Below are 16417 nucleotides of genomic sequence, written 5' to 3' on the forward strand. Positions count from 1 at the left end.
TGGAAGATGGAGCTAGCTTGTTTTCTGCTGTTCCAGAGGGGAGGACTTGAACCAATGGAATCAAGTTACAAGGAAGGAGATTCCGACTAAACCTTAAGAAGAACCTTCTGAGTGTAAGAGCAGTTTGACAGAGGAAAGGACATTTTGGAAGGTGGTGGACTCTTCTTCATTGGAGGTTTTTAAACAGAGGTTGGATGGGCATCTGCCAGCGATCTCTAGCTGTGATTCCAGCATTGCAGGGGCTGGACTAGAATACCTTGGGATCCCTTCCAACTTGACAATGCTATGAGTCTATGACTCTATGGTAGCTATCAAGGGAAAAACAGAGCAGGGTATTTTGAGGGGACTCCACAGCTACTGGAATATACTTAGGTTAGACCTACCTCCTTAAGGAATGTTCTTTGGGTCTCCTCATCAAAGCGGATCAGTTCCTTCATGACCATCACTTCTCCCGTTTCCCGGTGCGTCACCTGCCAAAGGATGCATTTATTTCTTTACACGTTTTGTGGTCCACTCTCAGTGCCGGATTTACATATAAGCTAAACAAGCTATAGGACCCCACTCTCTTGGGGCCCCCAAAAAATTTAAAGGGGAAAAATCTGGATGTACATTTCCAAAATATAAGATAAAAAAAATAAATAAAACCTACATACAGCAACAGTGTTTTGTGTTGTGTAGGCTCCTATTTGTTATGTGTGAATGGCTTTAGGTACTTATTAGGTCCATAAATCACCATATAGCATATATTCAACACACACAAAAACCAGCGACAATTTGTTGTTGACAAAAGACAGCTGGACATAGCAGTGGCGTAGCGTGGGGGGTGCAGGGGGGGCGGCCGCATCGGGCGCAACATCTGGGTTAGGGGGCACAAATCCACGGGTTAGGGGGCGCAAATTACTTGCCTTGCCCCGGGTGCTGACAACCCACGCTACGCCACTGGGACATAGAAAGGGCCCCATTACCTTCAGTGGCTTAGGGCCTCATCAAACCTCAATCCAGCCCTGCCCACTCTTCATGCCCAGAAAGGAAGCTCAAAACCTTTAAAACATCATTAACAGTATTAGCGCATCTCATGCGGGGGTTCGGTTCCAAAGGTTCCACAAATTCACGGAAATCGTGCATACCCGAACCTTTGCAGCCACCCCACAGCTAGCGGGGAAGGGGGAGGAGACTCCTCCGTTCAGCTGGAGCACTGAATGGGCATTGCCCAACCGCAGCAAGGCAGGCAACTCAAAAGCTCATTTTGTGCCAGGTAGCCAAGCAGAAACAGCACGAAAAGAGCTTTTAAACTCTCTGCATGCTTGGGGGGTGGGGGGGGGCAAGGTGGGCTCAGCATGTGGGATCTGGAAGGCTGGGGAAGCCCACACGAGATCTCACAGGAGCTCAGATGGCCCCACAAGATCTTGTGCGAGCATCCCAGAGTGATGTCAAAGCATGTTCATCATCAATAATAAATAATAATAATAAGTTTTTATTTATACCCCACCCTTCCCGGTTCAGAAAACCGGGCTCAGGACGGCTAACAACAAATTTAAAACACTTAATTGATGCAACCACAAACAGCATAAAATACAGTATAAAACGTGAATAACAATAAATTCAGAATTCAAAATCAATTTAAGGGGGAAATCCATCCAGTTATCATTAGATGATCCCTAGGGCTAGCTGGCTAAATTAGTCCTATTTGGGCCAGCGAGGAGGCCAGGGGAAAACCAATGAGTTGCCTGGGGCTGGTGTGATCGAGCCATGGACAAGGCCCAGCTGGGGAAGGGCAGAGCGGGCACACTGGTACCTTGATTGCCTGCCCAAAGCAGCCCTTGCCCAAGACCTCGCCGTGGATGAGATCCGAGGGGCGGAAGATCCGGTGAAGCCGAGAGACAACTCGGAGGGACTCAGAGCGCCCAATGTCCTTCCGCTGCGAGGCAGGGGAGCCCAGGGAACTGGAGCAGGGAGATTTGTCGATGCTGCAGCTTCTCCTAGGAGGATCAAGGCAAGAAAGAGAGAGGGGGCATCAGCAGGGGCACAACAGAGGAACAATAGTGGTCACTCCTGCCCTCTTGAAAGGGGAAATGTGGGACCTGTTTACCTGCAAGATCACCCCAATTGTGCCCACCCAACTGCTTTGGCACTGTACCTTCAGAGCATGTTTGAAGCATGTTTTTTCTCATAGATTTCTGGACAACACAGCTGGTTAAGGGTTTATGGGAATTGCAGTTCATGCACTGGTTACCCAAGACTAGATTACCACGATGTGCTCTATGTGGGGCCTCCTGGCACCTGATCCGGAAGCTGAGGATAGTGCAGAATGCTGCAGCACGATTGCTGACAGTAGCGAGGCCTTGCCAACATGTAACACCTGTGCTCAGAGATCCACACTGGTTGCTGATTTGCTACTGGGCCAATTTCATGGCGTTACTATTAGTATACAAAGCCCTTAACACTTCAGGAACAGCTTACCTGCGAGGTTGCCTTATGCCCACTCGACAGCCTTGCTCAGCAGAAGTGGCCCTGTTACTGGTGCCACATCATAACCATTCCGTATTTGTAAGCACTTGATCTTTTAGTTTGGCAGTGCCTACAACTTTGGAACTGCCTGCCTAATGAAGTCAGGCAGCTGCCTCTGCTGCGCTCTTTTCAGAGCTTGCTAATTTTTAATATCTCTCTCTCTCTCTCTCTCTCTATATATATATATATATATTTCCTTAGACAAGCTGACCAGGATGTTTAGAAAGTTGGTGTGAGTTTCAATCTGTTCTTAGCCTATTGCTACTTTAACTTTTTGAACGTCCTATTTTGTTATTAATTCTTCTTGTTGATAAAAACAACATAAAAATAAGGAACCGAAGAAAGACGGGAGCTGAAATAAGAGATATATGAAAGATTGGTGGTGTTTTGATTTTTTTGTATGTCTTGTAAAAGCTTATAAGTAAAATTATTTTTAAAAATACTATGATTGTTGATAATTTGATTGTTTTATATTCTTTGTAAACTGTTTTGCATATTACTTTTTACAACCAAGCAGTGTACACATTTTGCAAAAAAGATGAAAAAAGAGCAGGTACAACCCTGCCTCCAGCGTCCCCCAACCTGGTGCCCCCCAGGTTTGCTAAACTCCCACCATCCCTGACCCATCATTGCTGCAGTGGTGGGGTACAGGCATACCCCCCCCCCATTTAGGACTGGCTGCTTAGCCTCATTGCCTTACATGACGGAGCGCTGGCGGATGGCGGACGGTTCTGGGCAGGGGGTGCGGCTGGGGGAGCGGAGGGGGCTTCGCAGCTCCGAGAGGGGGCTGCCGCCACTGCTCTCCAACATGTCGTGCGGGTCGTGCTCAATGGTGAGCTGCAACAGGCGGCTGGTCTCCTGGATCAGCAGGTCTATCTGCAGAGGGGAGACAGTAAGGCAGGCCAGGTTGGCATGAATAAGCGACTTCTTTGCAAGGTGCAGAGTTAAACTGTGGAACTCCCTGCCACTGGGGGCAGTGATGGCCACTAACCTAATAATAATAATAATAATAATAATAATAATAATAATAATAATAATAATAATTATTATTATTATTATTATTATTATTATTAATACCCCACCCTCCCCAAGGCCGGGCTCAGGGCAGCTAACAAGCAATAATAAAAACAAGTTGAATGAATGCAACTTAAAAACAAGATTAAAATACAACATTAAAATATTGAAACATTAAAATGCAGCCTCATCAGAGGAGGAGGAAGGAGAAAGGAAAAAGAAAGAGAGGGAGGGAATCAAATTGGCTCCAAACCAAAGGCCAGGTGGAACAACTGTGTCTTACAGGCCCTGCGGAAAGAAATCAGATCCTGCAGGGCCCTGGTCTCATGAGACAGAGCGTTCCACCAGGCCGGAGCCAGTGTTGAAAAGGCCCTGGCTCTGGTTGAAGCTAATCTAACTTCCTTAGGGCCTTAGATGGTTTTAAAAGAGGATTAGACAAATTCATGGAAGAGGAGAGGGCTAATAGCCAGGATGGCTCTGCTCTGCCTCCACAGTCAGAGGCAGCGATGCTTCTCCATGCCAGTTACTGGAAATGGCAGGAGGGAAGAGAGCTCTGGTGTTCAAATCCTGCTTTCGGGTTTCCCCTTAGGGCACCTGGCTGGCCACTGCAAAGACAGGATGCTGGACTAGATGGGCTCCTTTGGGCCTGAATCCACCAGCCAGGTTCTTCTCATGGAACCTTTGAGGTCCAGAGGCAGTCTATCTAGATTCCTAGGGATAACTGGCCCCTGTGAGATCAGGATGGTGGACTAGCTGGGCCAAGGGCCTCTTCTGATGTTCTTTTGGGGAGCCCAGATGTTTCCCAGAAAGGCATGGGATCCAGCAGTTACTTTCTCAAAAGCATGGAGGAGAAAGAACCCCCCAGAACATCACCTCGTCTAGGGGGACATGCCGGATCGGGGTGCCATTTATCTCCAGGATGCGGTCCCCGACGTGGATGGAGTTCTTCATGTCAGGACTTATGCAGTCGGGGTTCAATCTGTTTCCAGGGTGTTGGAGAAGGAGGCAAGAAAAGGGTTATTATTCCAAGCTGGCATATGGGGGCACCCCCTCAAACCCAAGTCCCAGAGGAGCAAACCAGGCTCCAGAATTCCTAGTGGAGGAAAAAACAGGACCACAATGCATCAATCTCTTATTTACAGTTGACCAGGCTGGAGCCAGGGTGGACTTTGGTAATATGGGACCCTGAGAAAGGACAAAATTTGCTCCTCTCTAAATATTTCATATTTTCACAATAATTCCTTTTGGCGCAGTTGTTTTTTTAATGGATGTTCTCAGTAGATACCCATATAAATATAGGTAAAATTGTTGTTGTTGTTTTGTGCCCTCTTGGCTCGGCACCCTGTACAGGGGAACCACACACGCTGCTGGAGCCTCGAGCTCCAATTTCACTTGACATCCAATGGATATTTCAAATGTTAAGCGCAGTGTAGTGCTTAGAATGTCAGGCTAGGATCTGGGGAACCAGTGCTTGAATCTCCTCTTAGCAATGAAGCTCACTGAGTGACCTTGGACCAGGCACTGTCTCTCAGCCTAATCCACCTCACAAGGTTCTTCTGAGGATAAAATTGGGAGCAGGAGAACCACGCGTGCCACCTAGAGTTCCTTGGAGGAATTGATGGGATATGCATGTAGTAATACACAAGAATAAAGCATGTTAACCAAAAACACCTGATAATATTTGATATCATTTGAAAGATGGCAAATCATGGTATCCAAGATTTTGTAACAGCCGTATCACATTATTCAGAATTCCACAGTGTCTGGAGAGGGCCACACAAATGCATTAGACAAGACAGCATGGAATGGTAATCTGGTATTTGACATGCAATGGTAATTTAGGATTTGACATGCAATGGTAATTTGGTGTTTGAGAGCTGACAGCATATGAGATTTCGCATCTGAAGCCTACTGGAATCGCAACAAATCAGCAGGCACTGTGAAGTCTAAGAATATGCAAATTTCAAAATGCTGCCTGTAAAATTTCACAGGAAAACACATTAAATTTAAAACTTTGTTTGAAATGGGAAGCTTTGGTGGATTTCAAGTTGTGTTGGCTATTATTCACTGGAACGATCAGAATAAGGCGGCCGTGGAGGCTGAGTGTGGGCAGTTCCTTGAGGTGAACCACATCACCTGAACAAGGGCAAGACAAGAGCCTGACGCCTGGCGGGCTGTACTTACTCTCTGACGCGGACAGTGTGTGGGTGCTCTGAGCCTCCGTGTGGAGCCTCGATGGAGACGGAGAAGCCCCTCTTGCCATCAGAACAGGCCGGGATGGAGACGAGGGTGACGGTGTGCGGGATCCGGGTGCCAGGGGATTCTGGGAGCAGCTGGTCCATCACTGGCGTCACCACCATCTGGTAATAACAGTGTCCGCTGTGGCAGGGAGGAGGAGAAGGGTCAGGCACTAGGGAAGTCGTTCTCAAACGGTGAGCGAGCCCCGAAAGTCCCATGAGAAATGGAGTGAACTGCACAACTTGAGGCTCCTGAGATGTTCCAACAGGTCTCCTCCGAATGAGGGTTCTAGATCAGGGTGAGGGAAAGCAGGCCTCTTTGCCTGGCACTCTTCAATTCTCCTGCCCACCAGGCCAAATCTCTCCTTGGTGTTCCCCCACACCCTCCTTGAGCATTTCTTCCTGGCTGGAAATGTGCCTTTGAACTCTTATCATCATCTGATTATTTGTATGCCACTTTTCCACAAAATTGTGCCCAAAGTGGCTCACAACATCTCATGTGATTACTTAAGTACAACGGTTCCAAAAAAAAAAGCATATTAGAAACTATTAGAAATAATAATATCAATCAATTTAAAATAATAATAATAACCCATACGCATTTTATTTGAAGATGTAATTTAATACCACACTGTCCCCGGCTGCCCTCAATGTTCAAGAAGCTGTCTATGTGACAGGCTTGCTGTGTTCTGGTAAAATATCCCAGTACCAATAGTTTTGGAAATAGCACAAAACTGCAGCCTAGAGAAAACAAGCTGCACTGATGTTACCGGAAACAAATACTTGGATCAGTAAATTAGCTAAAGTGGAGGAACCGGTGTTGTTTTGCATGGCAATTTACAAGTTACATAATGACCAACCTAGTTGGCTTTAAAAGAGGACTAGACAAATTCATAGAGGAGAGGGCTACCAATGGTTACTAGCCACCTCCATAGCTGGAGGCAGCAAAGCCACAGGAGGGGAGAGGGCTCTTGTGTTCGAATCCTGCTTTCAGGCTTTGCTTTGAGGCATCTGGTTGGCCCCTACAAGAGCAGGAGCCTAGACTAGATTGGCCATTGCCTTGATCCACCAGGCTCTGCTGATGCTCTTCTGATACGGGACAAGGCTGCACAGCGGAGCCTGAAATCTCCAGTTGCAGCCTGCAATAATGAAAGCTGTCCCTTTGGTTCTCTCTGCCTGTTTCCTGCCCAAGCACTGCCCCCCCCCCCGCAAGTGAGCCCAGCTGTTCTCCCCTCTCACCAGTAGAGCTTGGACCGTTCCACCAGCGCATAAGTGTCTCCATCGCCGATGAACGCCCGGCAGTTCAGGCAGCTGAAACATTCGGGGTGATATTTCTGCTCTCCAGCAACCTAGGAGGGAAACAGACACATGTACAGTGGTACCTCGGGTTAATTCATTCTGGAGGTCTGTTCTTAACCTGAAACTGTTCTTAACTTGTAGCACCACTTTAGCTAATGGGGCCTCCCGCTGCCGCCAGAGAACGATTTCTGTTCTCATCCTGAAGCAAAGTTCTTAACCCGAGGTACTATTTCTGGGTTAGCGGAGTCTGTAACCTGAAGTGTATGTAACCTGAAATGTATGTAACCCGAGGTACCACTGCATTTACATATTTACATCTCTTCCGGTTCTCTAGTTCTATGGAGAGGGGTTTTTAAATTCTGAAACAAATCAACAGGAACCAATAGGGAGCCCCACTTTGCCCATTGGCAGCTGCAAGCTAAATTCAATCTGCACCTACACATGGATAACTTTGGAGGGGCTCGCTGTCAGTGCCGACCAGCTGATCTGCACTGACAGCAAGCCCTGCTTGGTCCGTTTGCTTTTGAGCCTGGATTCAAACTGCACCTGCAAAGGCACATATCACAAAGGGCTCACTGTCAGTGATATGTTGGAATCCAAGAGCACTGCAAGTCTGATCCTACAGGGGGCATGTGTCCCCCTCCAGGAACACAACATAAGACCTAATTCCCAGAACTATGACACCAGGTGACGTGCAGGTGGCTGTGGTTTGAGTTAAGAGGTGACTTGGAGGAAATAGGAACCACTCAGTTCCTTTTCGGCCTCTGTCTTCTTCTGCTAGGGGAACTATGTTCAGCCTGGGAATTGCAGAACCAAGAAGTCTAAAGAGGGGTTTGCAGTGGGTTATTTCAGAGCCTCTTTTGAGCATTTTTGGAGAGAAGGTGAGGGGCCTGGAGACTGGAGATGGGCAAAACGAGTGGGATGGGATTGCCCCTGCTTTTCAAAAACAGAAAAGGAAAACAGCTCTGGGAAATTCAGGCAGGCCAGCCCAATAATACAACAACAAAAACAACAAAAACAACAACAACAACAACAACAACAACAACAACAACAACAACATAATATTATTTGTACCCTGCCATCTGGCTGAGTTTCCCCAGCCACTCTGGGCGGCTTCCAACAAGGATTAGAAAGACATGAAAATGTCACACATTAAAAAATTCCCTGGACAGGGCTGCCTTCAGATGTCTTCTAAATGTCAGGTAGTTGTTTATCTCTTTGACATCTGATGGGAGGGCGTTCCACAGGGCGGGCACCACTACTGAAAAGGCCCTCTGCCTGGTTCCCTGTAGCTTTGCTTCTCGCAGTGAGGGAACCGCCAGAAGGCCGTCGGCGCTGGACCTCAGCATCCGGGCAGAATGATGGGGGTGGAGACGCTCCTTCAGGTATACTGGGCCGAGGCCGTTGAGGGCTTTAAAGGTCAACACCAACACTTTGAATTGTGCTCAGAAACATACTGGGAGCCAATGTAAGAGCCAATGGCTATACTGGGCAAAATTCTAGGGCAGGCGGTTAAGGAGTCCATTTGGGAGCATCTAGAAAATAATGTGTTGATATTAGAGGCTACTATGGATTTCTCAAGAGGAAGCCATGCCAGACAAAGCTTGTCTCCTTTCTTGATGCAGCGGCTGGTTTGGTAGATCATGAGGATGCCAAAGACACAGAATGTCTTCATTGCAGCAAAGCATTTGGGCTAGAGGAGATCCCTCCGCTCTCTCCTGGACCCCCTTTCTTACCATAACGAGCCCTTTGGTGATCTGCTCTGAGCAGCCGTGGCAGAGCTCCCCAAAGTGCACCCAATAGTCCTTCTTGCAGTAGAGGCGTCCATCCTTCTCGTAGTACTGGTGGGAAAGGGATGCCCCACATTCGCAGCACCTGCAAGGACAGCAAGAGAGAGAGACATCAGGCCCCGGGACCCATATTTATTAACTCATTCCATGACGGCTCCCAAAAAGTTAAAATAAGAATAGACTAAAAACAGATTGAGGCGTGCATCAACTTTCTAAACATCTGGATGGGCTTGCCCAAACAATAATGTTTTTAGCAGGCGCTGAAGAGGGTACACTGAAGACGCCTGCCTGGTTTCAAGAGGCAGGGAGTTCCAAAGTTTAAGTGCTGCCACACTAAGATATAGATTTCTTACAAATATAGAACGGGTATTATATAACCGCCAACACTTCTCCAATGAAAATAGGGACGTCCCATTTAACAACAACAACCAACAACAGCAACAACTAATAATAATAATAATAATTTTATTATCTATGTCCCAGCCACTCTAGGCAGCTTCCAACATATATAAAAAATAATAAAATATTAAACGTTAAGAAACTTCCCCATACAGGGCTGCCTTCAGATGTCTTCTAAAGATTGCATACAGTCGTACCTTGGAAGTCAAATGGAATCCGTTCCAGAAGTCTGTACGACTTCTAAAATGTTCGAAAATCAAATTGCAGCTTCTGGCTGCAGGAAGCTCCTGTAGCCGATCAGAAGCCTCAGAAGCCTGTCAGACGTTTGGGTTCCAAAAATAGTTCGCAAACCGGAACAGTCATTTCTGAGTTTGCAACATTCAGGAGCCAAAACATTCGGGAACTAAGCTGTTCGAAAACCAAGGTATGACTGTAGTTACTTATCTTCTTGGTTCAGAGGTCACATAACTCCCTACCCTCCAACATTTTTCTGATGAAAATAGGGACGTCCTAAGGAAAAGCAGGACATTCCAGGATCACATCAGAAACCGGTACGGCTTTTGTACATCCGGGACTGTCCCTGGAAAATAAAGACACTGGGAGCGTCTGGTATTATGTGGCACTTGTAACAATGCCAGTTCTGCAAATCAAAGCAGCCAAATGGATATAGATGTGGTAAGGCGATCTCACAGGTAAACTGGTCCCAGGTTGTTAAGAGCTTTATATACTAATAGTAACACTTTGAACTTGGCCCCATAGCAAATTGGCAAGCCGTGCAGTTCTTGGAGCACAGGTGTTATATGCTGCCAAGGCCTTACTCCTGTCAGCAATCACGCTGCAGCATTCTGCACCAACTGCAGCTTCAGCCTCAAGCGTCTTAACAGATGGCCTTCGCCCTCAACCGAGCAATGTGTGCACAGCAGCCCTTCCAAAAGTTTGGGGAAAGACTGAAATGGTCCCTTTGGGTCAGATCCACTTAATATTGAGTTACTGTAATGCCCTTCCAGCATGGCATAGTGGTTAGGTTGTTGGACTAGGACCTGGGAGGCCAGGGTTCAAATCCAGACAGCCATGGATGATCTTGAGCCAGCCATACACTCTCTAACCAACCTCTCAGGGCTGTTTTAAGGATACAGTGGAGATGGGAGGAGAACCATGTATTACGACCTGGAGTTCCTTGTTGGAAAGGTAGGATATCAGGGCAAGAGATAAAATAAATCCCCTCCCTCCCTAAGCTTGACTCGTGGATTTCAGGCTGGGCATTTGACTGATTGAGGAAATGATTGCCTCAGCCGGTCAAATAACGGTCAAGACGTTTTTCAAAGCATTAAATTGACTAGGACAAAGGGGAATCCTCTCATTGTCAGCTGGGGTGATCCTTGGGCTCATTACAACATCCAGAGGATTGGGCCCACCATAGTTCAGCACTATGACCAGCCAGATGCCTGAATGAGAGGTCCAAAAGCAGGATCTGGGTGCAATAGCAATGCTATGCCAACTTGCAATTTCCAGCAATGGGCATTCAGAGACAATGGAGGTCAAACACAGAGGTCAAACACAGCCGTCACAGAAGGTATTACCCTCCTTGGCAGATATCAAAAACACTTTCTTCTATATCACTTAATTGTTGGGGAGGTTGCAATAAACTTGGCACATATCATTTATAGTGGTGCTGTAAATTGGTGCAAGTTTTTTGGTGTTTTTTTTTTAAAAAAAAATTGGCAGATGGTTATTCCTAAAGAAACCATGGTTTATTGTCCAAAATTAAATAACCGGTCTCATATATGATCTCGGCAGCTCAAACAGTAACTGCAACTCAATGGAAAATGGCCCCAAATCTTACACTGGACGTTTGGTACCTCTCACACTGGAATAATGGAGAAAAATACGCATAATTTGAGATTTCCACAGGGATTAGAACCTCCAGACACTTATTATATGATTAGGCATTGAATTATGACGTCTACAGCAGAAACATCATTTTCATGATAATCCTTGTCCCCAGCCTGGCAAATTGGAAACTAGACTTAATAATCAGAAAACGCTAATATTTTTTTACTTGGACTTTGTTATTTTAGCCCATGTGCAAATGTACTTATTCTACGTGCCTATTTTATAGTTTTGTTTGTCATCTTTGAATTCTCATCTGTTGTTATCACCGTTCTCTCTGTTTTATATGCATTATAACAGAAACAAAATGTCTTCACCAAAAAACATGGCCAGCCTGGCCTTATCCTTCATGAATTTGTCTAATTCTCTTATCCAGCCATCACTACCTCCTGCGGGAGTTCCGTAGCTTAACTACGCACTGTGTGAAGACATACTTCTACTGCAATCTCCAAACACTCAGCTTCGTTTTAAAATGACTTCCTGAGGTATGTGGGAGGGCTAACGGTTAAAGGCAAAGCAGGAGCAATAGAAGAGAAGAGAAGAGAAGAGAAGAGAAGAGAAGAGAAGAGAAGAAAAGAAGGCAGTTTTTATGGGAAGCTGTGGTAAGGAGGCAGAGGTGGCTCAGCTCTTCAAAAACTCTGAACACTGATGAATATTTGGTGACGTCTGACAATCCGGTTGTGACTGCCAGCCACATTCAAAATATATGCACCATGAAATTGTCTCTTTGGCACAGAGGTTGGTGAATCCCTGGCAACCCTGAAAGGCTGGTGGGCCTGTGGGAGAGAGACGAGCTAGGTGCAGTTTGTTTGTGGCAACAAAGAGGCGTCAAAGGCTGGCAAGACCAAGGCCAGGGATCTGAACATGCCACCCGTTGTTTCCGTCTCTGAAACTGAACGTTTAGGGAAGCAACTCTACTTTCCACCCTTATGAACCTTCATCGAGGTCATTTCCAGGCTTGCAAAAGAACTGTGACACTTTTCTGGGTGAGTTCCCCAACAATGAGGAGGCAAAACTCACCCAAAATCACATGTCCAAATACTGTAAGAACTTTCCTTACACCAGAAGGTCAGACGTGATGGTGGCTGGAACCCATTGAGACAGGATAGGGTAGAAGGCAGGGAACCCAACAGCAGGGGGTGCCAGAGCTGATTGCAGGCAGAGCAAACTGTCTGCCGTCAAGGACCAGCTATTACTGGGAACAGCTGGGTTTTTCTGATGGTGAGAGGGATGAGTTTCTTTGTGGCAATGATTCTGCCTTGCATGCAGAAGGTCCCAGGTCCAATCCTTGGCATCTACAAGGCAGGGCTGGGAATATTCCCTGTGTCAAGGGCTGGTTGGAGGCAGAGGAGTGGTGGGAGGCACCAGCTAAGGAACCCCCCAAGGGAACTCCCAGGGAAGAAGGCTCAGAGCCAGTGGATTGGTGGTGGGGTGACCATGAGTGGTTGGAAGGAGAAGAGGAAGTAGACTGGGAGGAGGAGGTGTCAGAAGCTGAAGAGGCAACAGGGTTTAGTGAGCAAGAAGACACTGTGGCAGATGGGTTCAGAGGCTGAGGCAGAAGCGGAGGCTGGGGAGCAGGAGGGCCAAGAGGCAGAGATGAGGCAGGCTGGTGAGGAAGCCAGGGAGTCTCCCCCTCCTGCTGCGACCAGCTCCCGTCCCTGTGGGTCTCCTAGAACACACAGAGACATGAAAAGAGCAGAGCAGAGATTGGTTGTGCGCAGAGGCAGTCTCAGTCTCTGATTGCTTGGGGGGACAACCCTGGAGAGGGGTGGACTTAGGCAGCTGTGGGGAAGGTGGGGACCATCAGTCCTCGCAACTGCCTCATTGGGGAAGACCTACTGGGAGGAGTTGGTGGGATTACAAGGCCTGCGATATTTTGCTTGCTGTGAATAGAGAGTTAACTTCATTGACACTGGGTGTTTTACTGCTGACCTACGCTTGACTGTGGCTCAGTCTGGAACCATGGAGAGCTGCTATCCCATCAGTGCAGGCAACACTGAGCTGGATGGGCCAATGTTCTGACTACATGACTCTTGGGATCCCTTCAGACTCTACTATTCTATGATTTGTATGTTCCTTTAGGGTGCTCAATTCTAGACTTCTGGGAGACTGAGGTGTGTGTATGTGTGTGCGCGCAAACACTTTCTCCACCCCACCATCTCACCCCGTGCCTTTTTCAGACCGTGGTCAGCTAGAAATCTCAAAGATCCCCCAAGCTGGCAGCAGGACAGCAGAGATCCAGGGTGGGCAAAAGCAAATGCTTCTTCACATGCAGCATGAAACCACAGAGTTGTAAGGGATCCCCAAGGGCCTTCTAGTCCAACCCCCTGCAGTGCAGGAATTCACCAGTGGAACTCCCTGCCACAAGAGGTGGGGGCAGTCCTTGAAGAGACTCCAAATGGGGATCCTACAGATTAATGGGAGAGAAGGGGATTGGAGTGTCTGTGTGTCCGGCTGGTGGCTAAACAAAATTTCCAGTGTCAGGGGCAGTCTAGATGCCAGGGATGAGGATAAAAAATGGGGGGGGTTCCAATCCTTCCTTATGTATATTTTGCATGGAAGGAACCAGGCAGGGCTGAGCTAACGGCTGGTGGGGATTTCCCCTGAGGAAAGGAGGAAGTGATGGGACAGATTCGCTTCCTGTTTGGGTCTGACAGGTTGCAAAGCCACTGCATGTGTTCTCACGCCACTGTGGCATGGGATCAGCAACAAGCCACAGAAACGCCCCCTTACTGGCACCTCCACAAGGGCAGCCGTAGACCCAGCCCTGAGGGGAGGCTCAGATCCCACTTCAGGGCAGATGAAGGGTGTGCCAACTTCCCAAACCTTCCCAGTCTAACCATCCTGGGTCCCACCTTATTCCAACACAGACAGAGCTCTCAGTGCACTTTCATTTTTCTACCAGGATCCCTTTTCAATCAGCAGCTATTTGCATCATTATTAATTATATTCCTATCCTGACCTTTTTTTGGGGTCCTGCTTGCAGGTTTCCCCAAAGAGGCATCCAGGAGAATGGGATGCTGGACTAAATGGGATACTAGCATAACCTAGCAGGCTCTTGTATTCTCAAACAGCCTCCGCTTCTGGCAAAGTCCCCCAGTTATCCCAAGGGCATTTCCCACTGCGTCTCCTTTTAGCTGCTCTCTGATTCATCCTCGGTTTGGAGATGCCAATCTGAAAAGGGAGAAGCAGGGCTCGGGTGTCTCCTGAAAAGTGGCCACCTGCAAAGGCTGGTTTTGCCTCTGTCTGCAACGCTCCTTTTGTCCTTGAGCACTCCGTTTACATTTGGGTGTCAAATGTCCCTCCCGGCTTGTCCTCCCCCCTGCTTCTGGTGGATCAGGGCAACCAAGCAGGCACCCCTGGGGACCCACTATCACCCTTCAACTGAGCAGAAAGACTGCTATCGGCAACCTTGCTCCTAAGGTTTACTCACAAATCCTGCAAATCTGAAGGATGGTCTAAGAGTGTGAAAAGAGCCCTGCCGGATCACAGAATCAGGAGGGGCCCAAAGCTGCACCCCCGTGATGCATCAGGCCATGGACCTTTCCAGTCCAGCATCTTATTCCCACAGGGGCCAGCCGGATGCTTATGGGAAGCCCCAAAGCATGACAGAAACTTGCCCCATTTATGATAGTGTTATCCTCCATGATTTTGTCTACTAGTTCTCTTTTAATGCCAACTGAGCTGAGGCCCTGGTTCACATCCAACCCTGAGGGAGCAACTTGCTCATGAGGAGCTCTCCGTGGTTCTGAAACAACTGACCTGACTTGCCCTGGGGACTTCTCCAGGGAATCAGAACTGGATTGATCTAGCCCCAAAGGTCCTCTTCTCTGACCAGCAGCTAGTCTCCAAAGTCAAGCTGAGATCCTCTAGAACGGCTGTGATTTGAACCCAGGATCCCATCCACATGCTAAATGGGTGCTCTGCATAGTGAGTTGTGACCTTTTTGTGAATTATTTTATTAGCCTGGTGACACATGTTTTCTTTCTATTACCTCCTACAGCAGCAGGTCTTTTAATTATCAGGGAAAGTATTTAATTATAATTGTTCAGAAAAGGGTAAGTCTCAGCACCTTCCACATGAAATATGACATATGTTGTGTCCAACACTAGTCCTACGCAAAACAGACTCAAAACAGACACACTGAAATAACAGAGTATATTGCTTTTGATGGGACCAATTCAAGTGGATCTCAGTTGGATTACAACCATCTGGCCAGATTTACATAACCGCGCAACCCTACACCTCTTTACTAGGAAGTAAGGCCCACTGAGTTGAGCAGTGATGACTCTCATGCAGGAGACCAGCATTGCGCAATCATATGCCAAACCTTTGGCCAACCTAGGTCCTTCCTAGGTTTTGGACTACAACTCCCATCAGCAGTGGCACCAGGGGATGAACATACTGTCCTTTGAAACAGCTGGAAGGGCCCAGGTTGGCAAGAGGTGGAGTTAGCTGAACACTCTGCAAAGGTGGCGTACATGGTTCTCCCCCTCCTCAATCAACTCCCACAACAACCCTGTGAGGTAGGTTAGGCTGAGAGAGAGCATGACTGTCCCACAAGGTCACCCAGTGAGCTTCCTGGCCAAGTGGGGATTAGAACCCTGGTCTCCAAGATCATAGTCCAGCACTCAAACCACTACACCACACTGCCTCTGACAATTAAAAAAAACCTACAGGTGTCACTGGCAATAAAAAGGTGCACCTCCCAAACTTAGGGTGCACACATGCATCTGTGCTTTGCAAGCATGCCGAGATTTAAAAACAAGACTTTCCAGAATATGGCAGAGGAAGAAGAAAAGTCTTCTGGACCAGCCACTCTCTGGGAAAACACCTGCCTTGATTTACTAATCTGCCACCTTCTTACAGTGCAGTTAATTTCCATGTCTATATCATTTGGGGAGGGAGGTCTTTGCTTGCATCAGCGCCACCTAGGCCAGCCACGATTCCCATTGTCTGAGGCCTGCCTCCTTGTGGCTGCCTCGCCGGCTGGCCAACCAAGTACGAACCCTGGGAGCGGTGAGCCTGCAGCAGGAGTTTCTGCGGAAAGGTATTCAGTGTGACTCAGCCTGCCGCTGGTGCAATGGATTTACGTGACAGGAGGCATCCGGGCAAGCTGTCGTGCGAAGCTCTCTCTCTCCCCTCCCCCCCTCTCTTCCGGCACAAGAAGCCTGCAATTGCCCCCTCCCCAAGGGCAGAAAGTACCCTGAGGGGACCAGCTTTTTGCTATAAGCCTCCGTGTTCACTGGTGAAGTTACTTACACGCCTCTCCTAGCATGA

General features: G+C 47.8%; 1 protein-coding gene across 3 annotated transcripts in view; it reads right to left on the reverse strand.

The window, feature by feature from the left end:
* LIMK1 (LIM domain kinase 1) overlaps positions 1-16417 on the reverse strand; it is a 37141-nt gene that overhangs the window by 8336 nt on the left and 12388 nt on the right. For all 3 annotated transcript variants that reach the window (XM_083479291.1, XM_083479290.1, XM_083479292.1), the window contains 7 exons: positions 8795-8933; positions 6999-7108; positions 5707-5901; positions 4396-4501; positions 3209-3384; positions 1796-1979; positions 384-470 (listed from right to left, as the gene is read on the reverse strand). In XM_083479291.1, the coding sequence (XP_083335417.1) occupies positions 384-470; positions 1796-1979; positions 3209-3384; positions 4396-4501; positions 5707-5901; positions 6999-7108; positions 8795-8933 (997 nt within the window). The remainder of the gene's footprint in view (positions 1-383; positions 471-1795; positions 1980-3208; positions 3385-4395; positions 4502-5706; positions 5902-6998; positions 7109-8794; positions 8934-16417) is intronic.

The sequence above is a fragment of the Podarcis liolepis genome, assembly GCF_965112155.1.
Source record: "Podarcis liolepis genome assembly, chromosome: 16".
Lineage (NCBI taxonomy): Eukaryota > Metazoa > Chordata > Lepidosauria > Squamata > Lacertidae > Podarcis > Podarcis liolepis.